At 39.4% G+C, this 22,856-nt stretch overlaps 3 protein-coding genes across 4 annotated transcripts in view; 2 read left to right on the forward strand and 1 right to left on the reverse strand.

Moving 5' to 3' along the window:
* The window catches only part of LOC145477848 (transmembrane anterior posterior transformation protein 1 homolog), a 13,649-nt gene extending 11,460 nt beyond the window's left edge, over nucleotides 1-2,189 (reverse strand). For both annotated transcript variants that reach the window (XR_014048157.1, XM_081455692.1), the window contains exons 1-2: nucleotides 1,491-2,189; nucleotides 649-779 (exon numbers count right to left, since the gene is read on the reverse strand). Coding sequence is in view for 1 of the 2 variants with exons in the window: in XM_081455692.1 (XP_081311818.1) it covers nucleotides 649-779; nucleotides 1,491-2,094 (735 nt within the window). In the remaining variant the exon portion in view is untranslated. The remainder of the gene's footprint in view (nucleotides 1-648; nucleotides 780-1,490) is intronic.
* A 35-nt stretch (nucleotides 2,190-2,224) lies between these two features.
* On the forward strand, nucleotides 2,225-17,498 carry LOC145477849 (cilia- and flagella-associated protein 206-like). Its single transcript, XM_081455693.1, has 17 exons — nucleotides 2,225-2,427; nucleotides 2,545-2,628; nucleotides 3,788-3,878; nucleotides 4,882-4,983; nucleotides 5,426-5,512; nucleotides 5,704-5,862; nucleotides 6,242-6,334; nucleotides 6,708-6,823; nucleotides 8,508-8,627; nucleotides 8,964-9,068; nucleotides 9,970-10,056; nucleotides 10,691-10,801; nucleotides 11,453-11,595; nucleotides 12,189-12,288; nucleotides 13,203-13,346; nucleotides 15,749-15,837; nucleotides 17,216-17,498. Exons 1-17 carry the CDS (start codon nucleotides 2,320-2,322, stop codon nucleotides 17,355-17,357), a joined length of 1,881 nt encoding a protein of 626 aa, XP_081311819.1. The 5' UTR covers nucleotides 2,225-2,319; the 3' UTR covers nucleotides 17,358-17,498.
* A 93-nt stretch (nucleotides 17,499-17,591) lies between these two features.
* Nucleotides 17,592-22,854, forward strand: LOC145477847 (uncharacterized). The gene has a single exon (XM_081455691.1). The coding sequence runs from the start codon at nucleotides 18,615-18,617 to the stop codon at nucleotides 21,102-21,104; it is 2,490 nt and encodes an 829-aa protein (XP_081311817.1). The 5' UTR covers nucleotides 17,592-18,614; the 3' UTR covers nucleotides 21,105-22,854.
* The last annotated feature ends 2 nt before the right edge of the window (nucleotides 22,855-22,856 follow it).

The following is a 22,856-nucleotide window of genomic DNA, read 5'->3' on the forward strand; positions in this document are numbered from 1 at the left end:
CCCACCGACACAGCACCACAGTTTCTTTAGAAACTTACCCCAACTATTATAAAAGATCGTCAAAAATACTCTGCTACTCTCTTCTTGGTACATGTTTGGAAATGCAGTCAAACACAGTCTTTTGTGTTTGATATAACTTCGACAATAGCTGCATTGAACTAGAGTACATGCATAAGCATTGAACAGATAAACTCAATACCACCTAGGCCAGGCTTGCAAATTCTTTAGAATTATTAATTAAATCCTGGTAGATCATTAATAAAAGAAATACAGATGGCATATGCTTTCAAAAAGTCTTAAAGTAGTCTTCTGAAACATGCAAATTAAAATATTTCACCTGTATGCTGCTGCCAATTTGAAAACTAAAAGATCCTTTTCATAAACAGTTGCCAATGAAAAATCCTTTTGTATGCATTTAAATTAGCCTTGAGCACTAAACTCGTTTGAGAGTAAAAATTATCAACTCTAATTTTAATTATCTAGGCTAATTTTAATACATTACAAAACAATTCTTAATAATTATTAACTGTTTTGTAAGTATTAAAATTAGCCTAACTCACTTCTTTTGTGAGTTAATAATTTTTAATTTTTATTGGCAGTCATTTATGAAAGGAATCCATGAACAAACAATAAACACCTGCCCAATACCTTCTCAAATTCCCTTGGAATTTTCATGAATGTGTAAACCTTCTCCCGTCTTTCTGTGTATTTGTCTTCTTCAAGTTCCATGAGCTTACCAGAGAAAACTTCTGCCATGACATACTTCATAAATGACAACTCTGAAATTAGATTGCAGATCATGTTCTTGTGATTATTGGGGAGATCCAACAGGAAGTCCAACAGAAATCTCTGTTTTCACAGGGATCTAACCTGGAAAACAGCACTGACAGTTATTTGCATGACAAAAAGCCCCTTTTTCTGGATCGTGATCAGAATCAAAAATTTTTTTTCCTGTTTACAATCTAAGAGGGATTCATTATGAATTCAAATCCCACAGGCACATTTATTTATAGCATTGAAAACATCTGCTTATGACTAGACACAAGATCCTCTTACATGTGGCATGTCACATGAGGCAAGACTACAGTCGAACCCCCACTACTGCCAACTCTCTATAATGACCACTTTTTTAGTGTCCTGGTGGATGGTTCATAAACCCACTCTTATTCAAACCTCGCTACAAGGCTAGGGCCCCTTTCCACAATGGTAATGGCCACTAAAGTACAGCCCAACTGCCAAAATAGCCAAGGAAAAATGGTGTAAAAAAAAAAAAAAAACACTATTTTTATAAAAGGTCACAATCTTGATCTATCCTGCTCATCATTTCTTTCTTATCGATCAAAAATGTGTTACATATTTATATGCTACAAAAAGCATTTTTTTTAAACATAAAATTTGCCCACCCCCCCTCCATTTTCCTGAACAGTGGCTGGTAATTGGGTTTATCTTCAGCACCTGCAACACCTTTCAAAAACAGATTCCAGACTTACTCGTGAAGCCATCATGGAGTTTGTCCTCAGAGGAAGTTTCCTTAATTGATGGAACTTCTTGTTTCTTGTTTATTTTCAATTTTTCTTCCATTGACTTTGAGGATTGATTGTTACTTTGCGACATCCTAGTGTCTTCATTTTGTGAACTGAGCCTCTCTTGCTGTTCTTGCTGTTGCTGCCACTGCTGTTGTTGTAAATATCTGTGTCTGAATTCCACCTCTGGTGATTTGACACTGTCTTTTTCCAGTGACTTTGTCCGAGTTTCATCTTGAGTGACTCTCTCGTGATCAGCGGTTCCCGCATTCTCCTGTCGAGCAAACCTCTCATTCCCGCCAATGCTGGCCTTTTCCGCGACAGTCTCTATGTGGCTCTCTCGATCCTCGTCAAATGTGTTTGTCCAATTCTTGAAACCATGATCGAAATCCTCTGCCAGTTTCGCATTGATTTCATCACCGGGGGTGGAAAAGGTGTCTAATACCTCTCTACGAATAACGACTTCAGGATCTGAATCCAAAGACGGTTCGGGAACGGGAAAATTGTAATTTTCTCTCTTTTCAGTACCATCCGCCATGTTGTTCTTCAATGTAAATATTGCAGTGTGCATGCAACTTGCTGTAACTTCGCTGACCGAAAGTATCGCTGCTCTTGTTTTGATAGTCCCCAGTTTCCCGCTGTTTCCCGCGGAATTACAGCTCTAGTTACCATGACACCTCTGTAAACTTCTCCATGGCGGCATTTTTCATCCGGTTCGTTTTATCCATCGACGTTTCCGATCTTTGCCCATTGCATTGATGTTGTGATATCTTCTGTGGGAAGGAGCTTATTTAAAATGTCTAGGGCACAAGCTGAAAGTGTCATCAAGAATATTATACGCGAAATTGCTCAAGAATGCGCCAGTAAAGGGCAGGCGGTTTCAGAGACTCTTGTAGCGTTTATGGTGGGTCGATTTTCTTGGACAAAGTAGAACCGTCGAGCTTGTGTCTTTTTCTTTGTACCGATCAGCCTATTTTAAAGTTTTTGCATCTTTCATATTGTTTATTTTGATTAATTTTAGGTCAAAGCAGTTGTTTTAGATCCTGATAATGAATTTAACGTGGACAGAACTTTGACCAAAGATGACGTACAGAAACTTATCATGGTAGGTACTGGGAAGAAAGATGCAATGTAACCCTGTGTACAGGATGTACATGAAGTGAACCTTAATTTAATAATTGATGGGTTTATGATCCGGAGGGCTTCAGAGCTTCTCATCAATCCAGTGATGTTTCGCTCAGCGACTATTTCTGGCACATGTGAATTAATAGAGTATTTAAGGAACCTAAGAGCTGCTCAAAATACATGATTTTGTTCCGCACGATTGCCATACGCTTTGGCGAATAAGTTGAAATGAATGAATGGTTAACTGGTTACTGGTCACTTAGACCCCTAGTCGATTAGCTCTTAGCCAGTTAGCTCTCAACCAGAAGTCGATTATCCTCCATATTCACGCTTAAAGAACGAGAAATCAACTTCTGTTTGGGAGCTAATTGACTTCTCGTTGGAGCTAAATGTTTAGGGGCTAGTTGTCTTGGGGCTAAACGACTGGTTGCCACTTAACTTGGTACTGGACTGATTTACTGCGCCCTCCATAACACACGAATTATAACAAACGGATTCTTCGGCTCCTTTGATGCACCATGATCTGAGTGATCTTGCATGATGTGTTTTCTGCATTTCTGCCAAAACCTTCTTCATCTTGCAAAACAAATGAAGACTCCTAAGATTAAGTGAAAAAATTCAAGATGATAGGACCTGTTGAATTTGACTTATGTTCTATGAAATCTGTAGTTTATGAACACATGCACTACCATGGGGGATTTAATTTTTGCAGGTTATAATTTTTGCAATTTTTTTCCACAATCCACCTAAAGAGTTCCCGCAAAAATAGATTCTTGCAAAATTTTTTTCCACAAAAATTTACTCTACTGGCGAAATTAATCATACAAACATCACAAGTAGAATCTTGTTACTTATAACCATCAACCACATTAAAGCACAATGTAATTGTAATAGAGTGACACTGGCTACTGGATTACATGACTTCCTGAAAATCGCAAAAATTAATACCCAGCAAGAAAAACCAGTCCTTTACAATCACAAAAATGAATTCCCGCAAAATAAAAAAAGTCACCGATTTGCAAAAATAAACTCCCGCAAAAATTTAGTGCCACATGATAACACCCCTTCAAGTATATGTGTATGGTACTCAGAAATGAAGTGCTTGCACAGTACCTAAATGGGCTTGTTTTGTTACATAGCTTTGTGTGGACAGATTGCTGGACTCACAGTCTCCTTCGTTGGATACAGTCAAGATGCAGGTGTATTTCGATATGAATTACACCAGCCGAGGTATCACTAGCTTTAAAAAAATTGTTATGATTCACATCATAGAATTTGATTGGGGGGGGGGGGGGGGAATGTACTTCTAACAATCTAAATGGGGAGGATTCTGTTTTTAGATGTTGTGCTAGAGTGCCAGCCTAAATGTTTATGACATGTAATACCAGGGGCAGGTCCAGGATTTTTCCGGGGGGGGGGGGGAGGATTAGCTGGCACCTAGCAAAATTAAGGAGGCATGCCACCAGAATCTTGCAATATGGGTATTGGAACCTAATTGAAAACTGAGGGTCTGAATGGGGTTAACCGACCAGTGACAAAGGGCGAAAAATATTACTGACTACCAACAAAATGAGGAAAAAATTACCGACTAGCGACTAAAAAGTCAACTGAGATTTACCGACAACCGATAAAGGTTGAAAATTTTAACTGACAACTGACAAAGTAGTGAAATTTTAACTGACAACTGACATGTGGACCCCCCATTCAGAACCCCAAAACTGTTATACCAGAAATACGTCTAGCAATGCCACAAAGTAGAAATTACAATGAGATACCTGTCCAGAGTGTTTGCCTAAATATTTTGTGCCATAAATTTATTCACATCTTTTGTCATCTTTTTAATTTTTTTTTTTTAATTTTTATTAGCTTCTCCAAAAGAGGAGTTGGGTAGCTAACCACCCAGATCACCCTCTGAAAATCCGCTCCTGAATGTTTTTTAAAGAAACTATACAGTATAATCTCAAATGTGTCAAAATGCCCACCCTATTCCAGACTGACCAGCCTAACTGAACATAAGTGATACTCATTTCTAGCCATTTTAGGATAAATTAATTATAAAAATAAATTAAAACAATTTAGTCTGACTACTTAGTGTCTGCTAGCTTTCCTGTTTGTCAATTAGTATTTCAGAAATCAAGATCTGAATTGGAAAATTAGAATCAGATCAGAAAATTTTGTAATGCAAGGCAACATTGTTCGCCAAGTTTTTTAAAATGTGTTTTTTATTATGCAGCTGATTTCCTGGAAGAACATAGAAGAGTACTTGATCAGCGACTCCAACCAGTCATCAGAGAGATAACAGACAGTCGAGCCAGGACAAGAGATGAACTGGAGGGTACATTATACTAGTTAATATACAATGATTTGTAAGGATCAAAGGGACCACGAATTCCCAGTTTTCTCCCTTGTTCCCTGTTAATAAAATGAATTTCATTGTCCTCTAGAATATTTAATCAAAGTTCTCATTAGATTAGTGGTAGAGATAGCTCTCGTTAACTCACTCAGGTACTTAACCTTCTTTGTGCTCTTGGGTGCATGTAAGGCCATTTAGGTTTCTGTAATGTTTGGTGTTTTACAGGATAGTGTTGTTAGGACATAATCCAAACCTGGAGGGTTAGGGTGTCTATATGTATTTTTATCTGGTATAATAACTGCATGGGATACTTTATTGTCCAGTATGTATGTATTGCCTCTTACAAGAAGTAATTGCACCTCTGTTAGTAAGTTAATCTGAGCTTAAACCTATAAAACGTAATACTCGCTTGTACATGTACTAGGTCTCTACAGAAGAATAGTGTCTTGTGTATTGTTGCGGTCTGGGCTTGGTTCACCTACAGACATTGCTGTTGTTAGGGAAGCCACAGGTTTGTTAAAATTTCTGATTGTTTAGTTAGTGACTGATTTCTCACAAGTCTTCATTTGTTTAGCTCTTGAAATGTTAGTAGGGTTACAGATGGGACTTACCAAGGTATGGAGCTTTCAAGCCATGTAATAATATACTATAGAATATGGATTATTGGCCAATCACAACATTTGTACTATTCTTATGTTGCAGCTGCCCTGCAAAGTGTATTCCCTCAAACGGAGCTGGGAACCTTCATGTCTCTAACAAAGCGTGATAAGGAAAGACAGCTAAATGAGTTGACATTGATTGTGACGGGAATCCGACTTTTTAATCGTGAGTGTGGCAAAGGAGGAGAAGGAATTGATGACTGTAAGTTTTAATTTAGTACGTTTAAGCACAGAGAGGGAGATCAGGGCGAGGAGTTCGACTTCTGTTCATAAGTGAAAATAATGATTGTTTATCTTTAAAGGATTAATGGTGGTTGACCAACCAGCTTAGGAATTGATGGGTTTAAAAGTAGCTCTCAAAAATATTTCTGGTGTAATTTAAGTATTAGTATGATCACAATAATTACAATTCCAGATTATTACCAAATTGTTATTTTGATCTACCAATCTCTTGATAATGGTATCTGCACCTAACTCAAGTTTCAAAGTTTGCAAAGGAATGTCAGCCCTTAATCTCAGTCAATAACAGTCCATATTACCATCGTAAAGTGACTGTAATACTTTTTGCTGTTTCCTGTTAGTACCTGCCATACTGAGTGAAGCTGTTCCTGCCACAACACAGAATGTGCAAACAGAGATTAAAAATACAACCAAGCTGGCCTTTACATATACAGGTGACCGGTGTTTCATGTGTATTTCCTACAGTAACTGGAGCTAGTTATGTTTTAAGTCACGCAAATTAGTCAGGGGTTTCATTAATGTTTTCAGCAGGAGAGCAACTTGTTCTCATAGGTGGACAAAACATTTTGAACTGAACTTCTTTTATGGAGAAATCTTTCCTCTAGATGATCAAATGAGGCAAGCAAAATCATCCTCACAGCCCCTACATTTGCCTGGCAGCCAGCCCTTAATGAAAAGCTATTACCTTAACTTGCCTGAAAGGAGTTATTTTATGGTTTCCTCTTGTTTGTTAATCACTACTTTTTGCAGTTATTTTTGGTTTAAAGATCAGTTAAGATTGTAAAACGTATTGTCCATAATCCACAGCATTAATCGAGGATGTTGTTATCAACAAAAAGTCTCTTGAAGGACTGTCTTTAAACTTGATTAAAGAAGCTTTGATCAACACACGCCAGCATGAAGCATTTCTATCTATATTGTTGGTGAGTTTTAATTTGTTTTTATTATATAAACACCAGTGAAATACCAGGATTTTCCTTTTACTAAAAAATCATATCTTCATCGTGTGCAGTGAAGATACTATTTTTATCTTTCACACTGAGGAGATATCATTCCTTTTTGATAACATTTTTCTTTTGTACCTTTGACTACACTTCACGTATGACTACACTTGACTACACTTGACGTATGATCGAAACATCTTCGGATCTTCTTCGGTCATCTTCAGCAATCTTCGGTAATCTTCCGAAAATGTTCGGAAATGTTCAGAAAATATTCGGAAGCGTCCGTCTGGCCTTCGGAACAATTTTGGAAAATATTCGGAAATCTTCGGAAAGTGGTCGGAAATCTTCGGAAAATCGTCAAAAACGTCGTCATTAGTATGTTTATATAATAAACAGAATATAACATGCCCGCTTGTGGATACGACTTTTATCTTCTCGTGTTCAACTCAATATCTCACTCGTTCCCTGCGCTCACTCGTGAGATATCGAGTTGAACACTCGAAGATAAAACTTGTATCCCCGCGCGGGCATGTAATATCCTCTACATCTGAACAATTAATGCGCAACATGAAACCCTGCCATTTCGTGAATGTAAGGAATAAAATAAACCAGAAAAAAACACATACAATGTAAGGTCCCATCCACACTACACTGGAGGAATTTGAAAAAGCACCTTTATTTCTACGGCTAGGCCTACCGTCCACACTAAGCCGTCACAAAAACAGAGTTTTTCGAAAATGCTCTTCAAACCGGAGGAATTTGAAAACGCCAGCTTTGTGTTTTAGTGTTGGAGTGAAGACATTTTGAAAACGCAGCTTTATTTCTACGGTTAGGTCTACCGTCCACACTAATCCATCACGAAAACGGAGCTCTTTGAAAACGCTCTTCAAACCGGAGGGATTTGGAAACGCCGGCTCTGCGTTTTAGTGTTGGAGGAAAAACGTTTAGAAAACGGAGCTTTTCGAAAACGATGACATCACGATAATCACGTGATTTCCCTGCTCGAGTCTGAGTTGTCTCTCCCCCCCAGGCTAGAGACATTGAAGATAAATTATGATAGAGACACATGCCGGAGTTCGTTATAAGATAAGCAGTTTTAAAAACATTTATCATTTAAGAGACCATAATGTTCTTTGTAAAACAGTATTGCATCAAAACAGCTGAGTAAATGTTTGTTTACAAGCGGTCAACTTGCATAGTGTTTGGTCCTTCATGAGGAAGTGTAATAGCTCTCGTAAGCTTTGTAATTCTGTTTGTCGTTAATTATGGCGTAGCAGCTGTTATTGTTTTGGGGCTAGGGACATTGTTTCTGTTGTTTGTTTTATTGTTCTATCATGCAAACCGTACTAAGTCTTTTGTGTGAGACCTTGTGAGATCTGCATGAAACCGTGAAATGCAAGCACTGCTAAGTCTGTATGTATCGTCAGCTAAGATAGGCCATTTTCGAGTTGCCTTTTGCCTCAGCTTTAAAACGAGTCCTCATGCAAAACCTTTCTTATGAAAATGAGTTTGCTTGGCAGAAAATTGGCTTACTGGTGAACTGCATTCTCTTATGAATGCTTTTACACAGACTTGTTTTAGCACAGAGGCAAAAGGAAACTTAGAAATGATTTAAAAGATAGGTTTGAATTGACCAGTGTTTAAATCTCTTTTCAATCGCTAGAATGATGTTATTGGCTGTGCCCAACAAGTAGAAGCCCTTGAATCTCAGTTTGCGGCAAGAATGGAAACCTTGAAGAACACAGTGCAGTCGAAAACAGCTGTACCAACGGCACAAGTTTATGTGAGTATCTTACAGTCAAACTGGTTGCTCTTCAGTTGACGGGAACCCTGCAAGGTGATGCTGCAATGTTACAATATTGATTGAAAGTTTGCTGTAAGCAACGTGCAACTTTTTATTCAAATTTGCTCTGGTAATTCGCCAAGTTACGTTGCAGTTTTGATAAGTTCCGGTTTTCGTTTGGATCATATACTATTCCTTACAGATTAGGGGTCTTTCTGCCAACTTTTGGGTCATATTGGAAAATATTGGCCCCTGTTCTGTCGCATTGCTCTAGTACAGTTACATGTAAGTTCTTCTTGTTCATTTCTCAGACGTCTTTTCTTTTGTGATTTTCAGCCCCAGTTTATTACACTAGCTCACTTGTGGACAGGATTTCAGGATGAAATGGTTCTTCTGAGTGTTCTTAGCAATATTCTAGCGAGTTTGGAGCCATTTACTAAGGTATTTGTCGTGTTACAATGAACAATATCAAACTTGAACTTCACATTTATATATCGTATGCAGTCTATGCAATGCCAAACTAAGAATGGATTTCGGAGACTCCAATGTATTTGCATTGCGAGTAACTGTGAAATAAGTCATTGCCAAGATCAATTTGGAATGATGTAATATGAAACCAAGTTTAAATGAACGGTAAGAGAGTTTATCACCCATATAAGCCTTGTTTTCAAGGTAAGCTCTTTCAAGTTAATTTTTGACAGGATACCAATTCAAATTCTTCCTCGAATGTTTTCACGCGCGTGACATGATACCAATACAAGTTCTTCTGCGGGTGTTACCACGCACGTTGCGTGGATGTCTTCGTGGAGGGTGAAAATAGGTATAATGCCGCTTCGGCCGTCATGTAAGCTTAATGAACCTGGGATTACCTTGGAAGTAAGGCTCATGTGGGGATTAACTCGATCCCTTACTCTCTTATACTCACAACTAATTGAAACATTGGTTTGCTAGAATAAGCCACGTTCCATCTATCAAAATTCTCACACGGCTCCGAGGCTTCCAGAACAAAATTGCAAAATTTCTATGTTTCCTTTGTCCCTCAATTCCCAAAAGAGACTTGGATAAACTTGGATACAAAGAAAATACGCCCAAATATAGAAGTTTGTCTTGAATACCTCAGAGCCATATTAGAATATTGATATATCGAACGTGACCTACTACAGTATCCCTTCTAAAGTTTCTTGCTTCTTTCTAGAATTCACTCAAACAAGTATAAGTGAAATCGCAAAACACGGCATTTATCAGATTTCTATTTGTTTCTCACTTAGTTCTGTAATACTGCTGGTTAAATCGTATTAACGCTGATGATGCGCTTTTTACACATATTTTACCGTGATTACAGATACACAAGGAAGTGTTCACAGAAGATGCTCTGCAGCCGTACACGGATGGATTAGAGATCAAAACAGATGATCAGAGGCTTGCAGATGTAAGTTCTGATTGTGTGCCTTGAACACGCTGCTTGCCACTCCTTGTCATCAGCTGGAACCCAGACCCTTTCGGGACCTATTCCAGGAAGGGTTACCTACTCACGGGAGGCGCCAGTAATACTAAGGTGCCAGCCACTAGGATGGTGTCGGGTTAAAGATGAAGCCAGGCTGTTCCAGGCTTTTGGTTGGAGGCGAACCATAGAAAAAGCCAAGGGGGAGTAACGCGAAAAGCAAAAAGACCTGTCTTGTCTCAGTCTCTTTTCGTTTTTACTCTCGCAAGCCTCCAACCAAGCGAGAGCCTGTAATAGAATAGGCCAAATCAACTGTTTAAAAAGATACATGTCAATGAGTTGTAGCAAGAGTCTTAAAAGTGCAGAAGTAAGAATACTCAACTCAAGAATTCACAGACGAACTCACTTTTCCTGCAATTCACTCTGGAGGAGATTCCGAGACCCGCCATACATATATCTGATTATCAGTGTATACTGTAAGTTATACTTAACCTGGATTTTCCCCAGTAGATATGTTGCCCGCGCTCTTTGCGTTTAGGCCATAAATCGACGGGGAAAACGGAGATCCGTATCTTACCGCACGGGCCGTTAATGCGATGTGATATTTCTTCTCTCTCTTCAGACCTCCTCAGACGATGACAGAGTTAACAGCAAGGAAATAGGCAATCCTAAGATTGAGCTACTGTTTCACGAAACCACGAAAAACTTTGACAGGCTGCCAATACAATACCGTGTAAGTATACGGTATTTTTCCGGAAATAGAGCGGCTTTAGTTGAGTGTCCGGCGAAAGTAACTCGCATTGCCCTGACTGGTTTTGCATTACTACGCTAAAAGATTGGCTTAAAACTCGCACCACTTTGTCATATACTCAGAAGTAAAACCGAAACTAATCATAACTCGCTCACACACGTTTTCCCGCGTTTTGCTTCAGCTTCATGTAATTTGAGCTTTGATTGGTTCACTGTATTGTCTGTGTCCTTTGTGATTGGCCAGAGTGATTACTTTGGTTTTTGGTTTTACGACACTCAATTGAAAAGCGCTATATCCATTCAAAAGTGACATCAAAACCAATCGTGACTCGTTCGCACTCGTTTTCCCGCGCTTCGCGTCAGCTGCTTGTATCGTCGTGTTTTGACTGGTTCACTGGATTGTCGGTGTAGCTTGTGATTGGCCAGAGTGATTTCACTGATTACTTTGGATTTGGTTTAAAGACACTCAGTTGAAAACCGCTTTATATGAAGCGTTTAAAGTAAGTTTTGCAAAGAATTATTTTTCCGTTGTGGCGCGTTATTCTTGTCACATTAGTATACAGAAAGAAAAACAAATGTATTTGTTTTTATGTAAACCTCATTGTCTGATTGTTTTATTGCTGTCTCGTTTCAGGGTTTCTGTGGATGGTCTCTGGTAGTGTATGATCGTCTACTAGTTCCGTCCAACCCGGCTAATGGCGTGCTACGTTACAAGGATAATTACTACGCCTTCTCGGACAAACAGGCTGCTTACGAGTTTGCTAATGCTCCCGACAGGTGTGAAAGAAAATCATTACATCTCTTTCTTGCTTGCTTGTAGAATGGTTGCATGCTTAAAAAAAACTTCTCAGTCTGAAAGCGCTGGTCTCTTTTGCAAGAAATTCACGTTTAACGTTCCAACCAATCATAGAGAAAATACGTTATCGTTCCCACAAATTTAAAAGTGCAAGCTGACCAAATTTGGCTTTTGACTTGCACTGTTTTCCCCCTCTTTTTAGACTTTCTAGTTTTCCTTACGATAAACGCTGTTGTATTGATTGGCTTGATTTTTCTTTGCGTGTTCTGTTTTATGGTAAAAGAAACCGTTTTTGGAGAACGGCTGCAACTATTTTTTCGTATTTTCATTTGGAATTCAACGCTGGCGTTAGAAATTAAGCCTGAGCAAGTTTTGAGACCTGTAGGCGCACTAAACAGATCTAGACAAACGAAATTCGAAGGTAAAATATAAATTCATTTTTTACTAGGCGTTGTCCTCGGGGTCGCCGTGGTCATTGCTTAACCTCTCTAATAGCTCAAACTAGCAGACAATTGGTTAATTAAAGAATTGCTGTATATCTTTCTTAACCCTCTTCCTTTTCGCCCTGTTGTAGTTACATTAATGGCGTCGCTGAAGCAGCTAAGAAATCACCTGAGCTCATTCAACTACTCGAGCTTCATACACAGTTTGCCTCCATAACACCTTACGCCCAGGTAAAGTATTTCAATATAGGCAAACTGTGAATCATCAATTCCAGAAAATACATTTCTCACGCTTGTCAAGAGGGTCCAATGGGGTGGTGGCCTTTACGGCTAACGGTTAATATTTTGGCTTTTTTTTTATAGGTAACAGTTGATTTATTTTCTTTACGGTTAACAAAATCTTAGAAATTAATTACCATTGCTTTAAAAAGTTAACAATTAATTTCCATTGTTTAATATAGGTAAAAAATTATTTTGATTACTGTTAAATATATTTAAGGTCCATTCCGCAAATGAGAAAAGAGTATTATTATAACATTATTTGTACTACCTAGCCATAAGACAAGACACAAAACGGTTATCATTTTTTACGCCTAACGGCTCAATTTTTGGCCCGTTTTATGGCTAACGGTTTAAAACCCCATTGAGACCCTCCAGTCAAGTGCCCTCGGTTTATACCCTCGGTAGATGTATATCCCCTTAACACGACAGTAAAACGAAATTTTCATAGATATGTTATATCCTGGAAATCGCAGAAGAAGTTCGCAGACCAAAGCTTGAGTAACCCCAAATCGAAAAATTTAATCCTGACAACTGAGAGCGCTCAATCGCAAAAACAAAATACCGCAAAGTTTTCACTACACGGATACTTTACTTGTAAGCTATAGTTTGGCATTGTACAAAGATTAAAATGCGCGACCGAAAAACAAGAGAAAAGGAAGTTACTGTAACTTCAAACATTGGCGCTTATCCTGAATTACCGATTAATGCTTAAATTCTCTCAACGTTTTCAAGTACCGTTAACTGCCTCGTATTAGCCCTCGCGCTAATAAGTCCCTCCTCCTGAATGTTTTATCTCACTATAAAACATTAAGAAATGTGTGAAAACTGGTAAGGAGTTTCTTAATGTTGATCTCATTGATTAGGGTAAGGAACCTGGTCGAATGATTGAAGTTCCTGTCACTAAGTGCGATAGTGGAACACAGACAGACACACATTTCATGGAGTCGAACATTGTCAAGTCGTACGAGTGGAATGAATGGGAGCTTAGGCGAAAAGCACTTAAATTGGTGAGTTGGAAATTACTTACATGTAGAAGCCATTATCATATTGACAACTTTGCGAAAGGAGAAGAGGGTGACTAAAGAAAACTGATTTTTTTCCCTTGGTTCTGTCATGTTTTTCGCTTCCGCTTCCTCCCGCCTTAGAACTAACATTCCAAAATTTCAAGTATGACGTGGTTTTTCTCTCTAAATCTAGAAAATTGCTATTAATTGAAGTCTCCCTTGAGTTGTTAGGTCGTTAGTTCAAGAGACTGTAGGGTATAGAAGTCATTTTGCCGTGGTAAAGCAAAAGAAAACAGAGTGATAAAACATTGTGACATTTGAAAAGTTTCAGTTCCCTTTCTAATTAACAGTGTGATTATGAGTTCGAGATTTCTATCGCGTGATATTTGACGAGGGCGCAGCCTGAGTCAACTATCACGCTTAGAAATCGAGAGCGCATAATCTAATTGTTTTAGTATAAATCTACTAGCCGTTCAAAACTTCTAGTCTGTTAAACTAAATCCTCTTCACACTTCGAAGACACTTCGAAGACACTTCGAAGACGCGAATAAGTGGCTGTCATTTTGTTAACAACCGCACACTGCTAAGCTACTCACTATCTACAACAGAATAGATAATGAGTAACGTAGCCAACCAGAGGACGGCATTCGTGATAGAATGCTAGTAGATTTATAGTAATACTGGATAGCTTGTTAGGCATGAAGCGATTAATAGAAAATGTTATAATTATTAATATTATTAGATATTTTTATTTTTTCTTGGACCCCTTCCTAGATGGGCTGATTGTTCATTACAGGTCCCCCAGCCCAAGCCCCTTCAGCATTGTAGTTGACGCTGTACTCAATTCTATACCTGGGTGGAGAGCAGAGGCCCTGTTAGGGGGGGTACCCATGTCTCCTGTCTGAAATTCGCCACCAGTCATGTCGGCATTTTGCAAGATTCCAATGTCGCCTGTCGGAATTTCGTCTCAGCGGAGTTGTGTCGGGAAATTTGACCTTGTTCGATTAAAACGAAGCTACACGTATAACACATTGTAATACCTTTGTTTATTTAAAAAAAAAAAAAACCGACACAGTGCTCTAAAGTCTCACGCATTGAGTATGAGGCTCACGCAAACGAATTCAATCTTTCGCTCTCACGCTGAAACTATTATTTCTCACGTATTGAAGGTTCCTTGATGTTTTAATCAAGTACATATAAAATTATAATTAAGTATCTCTTTGGATATAATTTACTCCTTGTATGCTTTGCACTTGCTTCGAACACTTTTCAGCAATACGAATTCTTCTGCAGAGCTAGCATTTCTCTGGTCAGTGGGTTTAATGATTACTTTATGGTTATTTTTAAAGCATCACATTTCGACTCAGAATGAAGGAAAAGACTTCTTAGCTAGATGTAAATTTTCTAAGGGGCTGGAGGCATGCTGGGGGGGGGGGGGGGCATATTTGGGGCATGCTTTCGAGCGCTGAAGTTGCTAACCTCCCAGGGGATGTGGGGGCATGCTCCCCCGGGGAATTTTGAAATTTAGACGCTTGGAATTGCTATTTTCAGCCTTTTTCCAGTCAGTATTTGGACCTAAAGTACAATCGAACCTATGACTATTTTTACCATATTTATGTTTAACAACCGTTCTCTAACTCAAAATCTCAACGGCCTCAATCCGATAATCTCTCCTATCTATAACCCTTACCTTCTACTGAGAAGACCTTGGTAGCTTTCCCTGTCTCTCTTTTCCTAGTTGATAATACAGCTTCATATTCTTTTACTGGTGGCCCACTTATAAAAATATGAAGCCGACTTTCGAAGATCTCTTTCCTTTTTCCTTACGCGTGTTTTTAGGCGTTTTAGGGCACTGCTCACTCAGCTGAGAGTGAGAAAAAATACTCAGCAATGACGGACTCGATTTATTCGACGTGGACGTTTTAGCATATATAAGAAAGCCTGGGTTTCACGACCCGTCGACATCGCGCGTGAGAGGGGAAAACACATTTAAAACCGGCTGGAAATGCATCTTCACTTCGACTCAGACGTTTAAAACAATCACTGCATTCTCAGTTCCGAAAATCCTTGTCGGTCTATCTTGCCATTAGTGTCGCTTTCCCTATTTCGCTGGGGTGGTCTGTCGTTCGTCGCCAATTCATAGCACTCATGTCGCCGTTTCAAGGCCATGTCTCTTGTCGGAATTTACCCCTAACAGGGTCTCAGAGAAGCACTGTGAAAGTTAAGTGTCTGGCCCAAGAACACGACAACACAATGTCCTTGGGCATGGCTCGAAACCGGTCCGCTCAATCCGGAGACGAGCGCACTAACCATGAGGTCGCCGCGCCTCCCACAATATGTATGTAGCTACTGAAAACTGTCTTCGTATGCTCTCTGATCTGTAGGTCATGTTTTTATTTCCGTAGGCAAATCTTCGCACCAGGCTCACGCATTCAGTGCAGACGAACTTGAGTAACTTCAGGAGAGACAATGACTCCCAAGTGTACCTCCCTAAGTAAGTATTACCATGTTAGAGTTACCATAGCAACAAGTTTCAAAGTGGCGGGCCGTCAGTTGCGTTTTGAACTGAAGACTTGTAGTCGCTCTTTTGAGCATCTGAAAATACATTCGTAGTGTGGTCGGAGAAACTGGTGTTATTATGCTTGATGACTCGACAGTTAGCTTCGTGCAAGCCTCCGTAATTGGCGATTTTCCTAGTCTCCAAACGCCGACGAATTTCCTTCTGTTTTGTTTTTGCCAAGGCGGACCAACGAAACCACACGCTATGCAGGCCAACTTTGCTACTCTTTGCTACTCTTTGCGACAACAAACGTTTTAACGATATCTTTGCGTCAAAATAACACATTGTGAATAACTGTTTGCGAGAGTTTTTAATGTCTTTCTTCTATATACCACCTATAAGCCTCAGAAAGTTTGAAGTTATTTAAAATGCAGACCTTATCAATCAAGTCGGTACTCCCGTACACTTGTAAAGAGCTAACAGCTGTCCGCCAAAGTGGAATTTAACCGTTTGAGGGAAAAACAAGTGTAATTCTTACATCTCTCTTAAAGAAAGGTGCACGAAACTTTATGCAAGCGTTACCCTCCAAATATAACAACAGTTCCTACGATGTCGAAGCCCGCATAAAATTCACTTGAATTGCCCAGCCCGAATCAAAAGCAAAGTCATCTTTTGAAAAGTAAGCATAAGAAAGTAAAATAGGTAGCATTTGTTGCGACTTGACGTTTGTTGCTCATCTACCTACCTGATGAACTTTACAAACCCAATTTATCGCGTTGAGATGGGTTGTTTGACTGTTCAGAGAAATGTTTACGAAGAGTAAATGTCATTTCATACAGGCATTAGTTGAGGAAACCATCGAGAAATGATCACGTGAAAAAATAAAGCGCTTTCTGTTTTTCCTGACTTGTAGCTATGACGATCAATGACGTCATAATTGCAAATTTTTATGACGTCACAGGTTCTGCGCGCGGGTGTTGAAGGCGCTATAACATATTTGGTGTAGAACTGACGAAATGTTTGCTTGAAGAAAGATTCTCGAAACTAATATTTTTCACGGTGTAATCCGATAGATAGTGTTGAAAATAAAATTATCGGTTCCACTGAACTTGTGTTCGCAAGGGGCCATTGTGCGCTCGGAGACGCGCGTGGATAGGTTTTCTGTCTTGCGCGCGCGTGGTAAATTCTAACGGGCGATGTGCTAGCGCGAGGTTTTTACACTAGAAAAAAAAATTCCTTTAATCTTTTTCCGGCAGCTTTGTCCACTTAAAACTTGCTGTGGGCTATATGTGGGGTTGAGAGTCAGTAATTGTTTGAAAACAGGTATATTAGTATCAAAGATGTTTAAAAGTTTTCTTTGTTGTCATTACAGGGACGCAGATACACAAACAAAGCGCGAATCATCGACCAATGTTCCTAAGCCGTCCACGTTCGTGGCTGGCTTGCGAGGCTGCAACTCAACCAAGACCACCATGAACGTAGTGGACCTTACCGTAGATGTGGATCAAACTTGAGACATTTTGTGTATCATACATGACCTTAAAAGGTGTAAATAACGTTTACGCCGTAAAAATGTCAGTGTTGTATTTTGTACAAATTAAATGATTGTATTAGCAGTTGAACTTTTTATTAAAGTGTCGAAAACTTTTTTGCCAGATTGTAGAAAGTCTTCTTCTGCTCAAATGTTAGCATGGTCACACTTGCAAGCGCGCAATTCTAATTGGAGGATCTTGACCGAGGTCGTGAGTACAGACCGAACGCAGTGAAGTCTGTACACACTATCGAGGTCAAAGATTCTCCCATACAGACCGACTAAGCTCGGTTAATAAGATGTTTATTATATGGCAAACAAGAACAATTTAATTCCTCTGATGTAACTGGTTTGTACTAGCTGACATTTTGCTTGCGAACGGCGATGAGCCGAACTTAATTTTGCCAAAGTTTGCTCGTCCTCTTTACTGTTTTTTTTTTCTCACCAGGCTTTTTAGCACTTCCATAAATAAATATTGTTAGAAGAAAATAGTCAATATTTTTGCATTTTAGTTTGCAACTTTTTCACCTGAAAATGTAACCGAGCAAGCTTTGTTGATAAGAGATTAGCAAAAAATGCCGCAGTCATAGACTGGAAAAATATCGCAAACTTCAAGAGTGCAATTCTGATTGGAAGCCGAATAGGCGTTACTCACGTCTGATGTTAAACAAAACAGAAGAGAGAGAGAGAGCTGGAACGAAAAGAAAAGGAATCAGATTGCTCCTTTGGACCGGCAATGGAGCAATCTGATTGATTGATTTTAGTGGCTGGCTCTCCGAACAAGATAACATTCTGCGATTTCGCAGAATTATTGTAAAATTAGCCGATACACCATTTTGCAATTTTTTTTCTTTCTAGTGCAAACGTGGGTTCTACGTTTAGATGTCCTGGGGCCCGTTTCTCCTGAAAAGTTTTCGCACCCGGAAAGCCATAACAAAATCTCAAACTTTATGATTACAGAGCGGTTTTATTCACACATTTTTAATGTGAAGAGAGGTTCCCTTCTTACAAGAAGTTTCAGGCCTATACGCTTCTCTATTTTTAGTCACAGATTAACTAAAAATAGCTCTGTTTCAACGGTGATACGCTCCAAAGTGCACTTCCCCAACACCCCGCTGCCCCCTCCCCTCCCCTCTCCCGCTTCCCACGCAGTTTCTTGTACCCGGAAGCTAAGCAACATACCGAGAAATCCTGGAAACAAGGAAGCCTTCTCTTCGCGATATCGTGTTAGGCTCGAAGAATGGATTATCCACTACACTGCGAAGTAACGTTAAATAGTAGTCTTGAAATTGTAGAAAACTGCTTAAAAGGTGGAGAAGACCCCAACAGCAGAGATGACTATGGAAGTACACCACTTCATTGTGTCAACTATTACGACGAGGAGGCGTACAAAATGGTCCAACTTCTTCTGGATCACGGAGCAGATATGTTCTGCAGAGATGGTCTTGGCAGACTACCATTTCAACATGCGTTAGACCATGCCAACACAAAGGCATGCCAGACATTCATAGACTGGGGATTTTCCCTACAGAAGTCTGATCGCATGCTAAATGGCACTTACGAGTTGCTAAGCAATGTTGAACTGTTTCAACTTGAGGCGATCGAGGTGTTGCAAGTTCTGGTCGACCTCGGCGTCGACTTATGTGCAACACTATCTTCAAGAGGTGAAAACCTTCTTCACAAAGCGATTGAATCGGGTGCTAACATAGAAACTGTTCAGTTTCTGATAGGAGCTGGAATCTCGGTGAACAGCAAGGATTCTCTTGGAATGACACCTTTGCATATGTTGTGGTTCTTACACTGTTCTCCCTTGGATCGGGACAATGCAGAGAAATCAAGACATTCACAATTCGTGAAACTATTCGTAAACGAAGGCTACGACGTTAACAGTCAAGACTTTTTCGGACGGGCACTCTTACATTACCTTGTGGCTGAATTACGACAAAGGTCTCTCCTGCAGTTGATCATAAGCCATGGTGCTGATGTAAACATCAAGGACAGAAATGGAGTTGCCCCCTTACATTTGGCTTGCTCTTTGAAAAATACATCAAATTTAGAGGAAATAATTGAGAATGACAACTGTCTTGTTGACCGCGAGGACAACAGTGGTGCAACTGTATTTCACTACACTGTTTTCAGCAATAATCAAGCAGCATTAAAATGTTTATTGACTAAGTGCGACTCTTACTTGGCTGCAAAACCAGATCACTCTGGCAGAACACCACTTCAATTGGCCAGGTACTTTGGATATGTACAGCTAATTAATCTCTTCCAGAACTATTTTCAGTCGGTGAATAGAGATCTTGAACAAGAAAGCCTACCTAATGTTTTTCCATTAAACGATGAATGTGATCATGTCAAGATGCAAGAAGAGGTTGAAAACATGCAATCTGAAGACTTCTGCTTAAACAGTGACCCCAACAGATCACTTCAGAAGCTACTGAAGTCACCTGTGATTGGCAAACTACCTGAAATTGCAGAGGCATCTGAGGTCAAGTTGGCCGTAAGCAAAGTTATTGAGCGAGTGGCAGGAAAAGTTTCCACAGCCTTCCCTCTGTTTACATTTAAGCCTGAAATTTCAGGCAGTGTGAGCGAAGGGACCAAATGTGGATTTCCCGAGGAGTTTGACTTCATGTGTACAATGGTGAAACTTTGCGAGTGTTTTCAAGAGCCAAATGTGGCTTCCAGTCCACCCATGTTTTGCCAGTTAAATTTAAAACCTGATTTTTGCCTCCCAGATCACAAACTTTTGCAATATATGGACAAAGATAACAGTTTGCGAAGTTCGAAACTGATTAATGACTTCAGTGATCAACTTACCAGAGCCTTTCTGGAAAGGGAAATTTGGGAAGATATCTTGACACTAGTCCCTGTAAGTGCTTGCTTAATGGCAGCTAATGCAACAAAGATTACGCTCAAATGGCATGGACATGTTTACAAGGATATGGTGATTAATGTAGATATTGTCCCAGCGTTGCACTTTCCCTGCTTTTGGCCCTCAAATGTCTCTGAAGCAGCACTGTTGAACTCCCAGGTGAAGAGCAAAGGAGTTCATGTTGTCATGGCCTTGCACGGAGAAAGGTTCTTTAAAAGTGGAGAAAAGCACTTTCGTCTTTCCTTCTCTCTGGCTGAAACTGAACTCTTCCAGTCCCTTCCTGGGCATGTTCGCCAGGGATACATTCTTGCAAAGGCAGCGAGAAGTCCTTATGTGTGTTCGCAAATTGTACCAAGTAACACAGTGTTGGAAAATCCAAGTGCTTCTGAGAAGGTCCATGACTGTGACAGTGAGGAACCAGCAGACATGGAAACAGATTTTACATGGCCAGAGGATAATGTCGTCGCAGCAGAGAAAGTTATATCCAGTTACTTTTTAAAAAATGCACTATTCATATTGGTGAATAAATCCGGCCTGAAAGAAATTGACCTGGATATACAAAACACATCTGAAGACCAAGTTGTTATTTGGGCAAGACACGTCTATGATTTCCTTGAAAACTGTCTTCAACAGGAAGAGTTGCCATCCTTCTTTGTGCCTGGCATAAACTTGCTGGAAAAGAACTACAACTCGGAACAGCATGAGAAAGTGTTTTTCGGTGGATTGGAATTTCAGCCCATGGACGAAGATCTAATGCAAGACTTGGATGATGCATTAGAAGGTACATCAACCGACGTGAGATATTTAAGAAAACCCTTTGTTAAAATGTTGAAGGGAATTCTTCATTCCCATTGATAGAAACATTGTGTGCGCTCAAACTAAAACTAGGAGCTCAAGTGACTATGCATTAAAAGCCTGTGCGGGCAACAAAGTATTGTTGCTTGCTGAAACACTGTTTCTCAAAATAGTTTTCCTGGCATGCAAACTGTGAAAGAGTTGCTGCAGAAGACAAATGTTTCAGAAAAAATTCAAAAACATTTTTTTACTTCTTAGAAACAAAATTTGCTTCCGCAAAATAATGTTGTGTGAATGCAAATTAGGAAACAGTTAGGGAAGTAATATTTCCGCAACATCATCTCTTAGTTTACAGGTGCCTAATGACCATACACAGGAGGCATGGCTGAAATCTCGGTTCTGAAAATTCCACTCATTATTTACCATTGTTAAAACTAGCATAACTCAGATGTTTCTAACATTCAATATTGCCACCAACTGATTGTTGTAAAACATGGCGGAATGGTAATTAAAAACATCAGGCTCTCGATATGTCTCTTTTAAAATCATATTTCACGCATGAGCCTCTATTGAAAACTAGTTCCAGTCTAATAACAAGAATATAAATATGGCCTAATGCCCAGGAACTTTCTTTCAATGGAGACTTACGTGAGGGCATAGTATGAAAATTTAATGCCTTGTAAAGATTCCTTTATATTAGTCTCTGCAATTATTTGTAAGGTAGCGTGGAATACCTTGTCCAACATATTGAACATGCATCACCATAAACTGCCACTTATAAGCTGTCCCACTTATAAGCTCCCCCAGTTACAGGTTCATCCACTTGAAGGCAATAATAAAAATATTAGCCTCCTTGCATATAAGAACCCCTCTAGTTTAACATCAAATGAGTTTAAGTCATAATGGTGTTTACAGTTTCATTAAAAACCAGTAAATGAAAAATTTATCTTAATCAGTACTGCTGTAGCTCATTTGAAACAATCCAAATGTCCCCCAGATATAAACCCATTCAAATCCCCTTACAAAGTTGTATAAGCCCAGGGTGAGCAGTTTGAGGTATTTCATGTCTGCATAGGTACATTTAAGTTGCAGGGCAGGAAAAAACCCAGTTCCGATTGCCTGGGGCAAGTAAATCTTGCTCTTGGGAAAGTGAACATTGTTCAGTTCTGTTGCCTGGTGGGCAAGTGATATTAGCCTCAGTAGTCTTGTGAGTCTGATTGAAAATGTCTACTTGATAAATGATAACTTCCAGTCAGAAACTATTGCAAAACGTAAGACTGCAAGATTAGTTAACCATTAGGTTGAAAGCATGGATTAGTTAGGAATCCAAGCATTCTTTGTTTGCGTTTGTCCTCTAATTTCCATACTGGCTGCCACATCGGCAAGTAATATTTGAGTGGGGGCAAGTGAAAACTGAAATTTACTGGCCCACTGGGCAAGTGGATTAAGATTTTTTTTTCCCTGTCCTGAAGTGCAGACAGGGTCATAGATTTAATCTTAACAAATTGACTTCAGTTTTTCATCTGTCTGTCCTGTTATTGATTATAAAATATAAATTCTTTTGTCTGTCTGCATATTGATAATAAAAATTAGCCAGTGAGTGTGCAAGATACACTGCAGTTTTCTAAAAAAGACATATTTATTCTGAAACAATTAATTTGGCGGGATGTCTGAGAGAAACCAAAGAAATAGCACGACTATTTTCACTAAAATTACTTCCAAAGTATGCCCAGATGATGCAATTCAAATAACAGAATCATGAATTGTGATGGGTGTGACCTCTTTATGAACAATGAAATGGCACAAGAGAAG

Source organism: Orbicella franksi, chromosome 2, assembly GCF_964199315.1.
Source record: "Orbicella franksi chromosome 2, jaOrbFran1.1, whole genome shotgun sequence".
In the NCBI taxonomy this organism is placed as follows: Eukaryota; Metazoa; Cnidaria; class Anthozoa; order Scleractinia; family Merulinidae; genus Orbicella; species Orbicella franksi.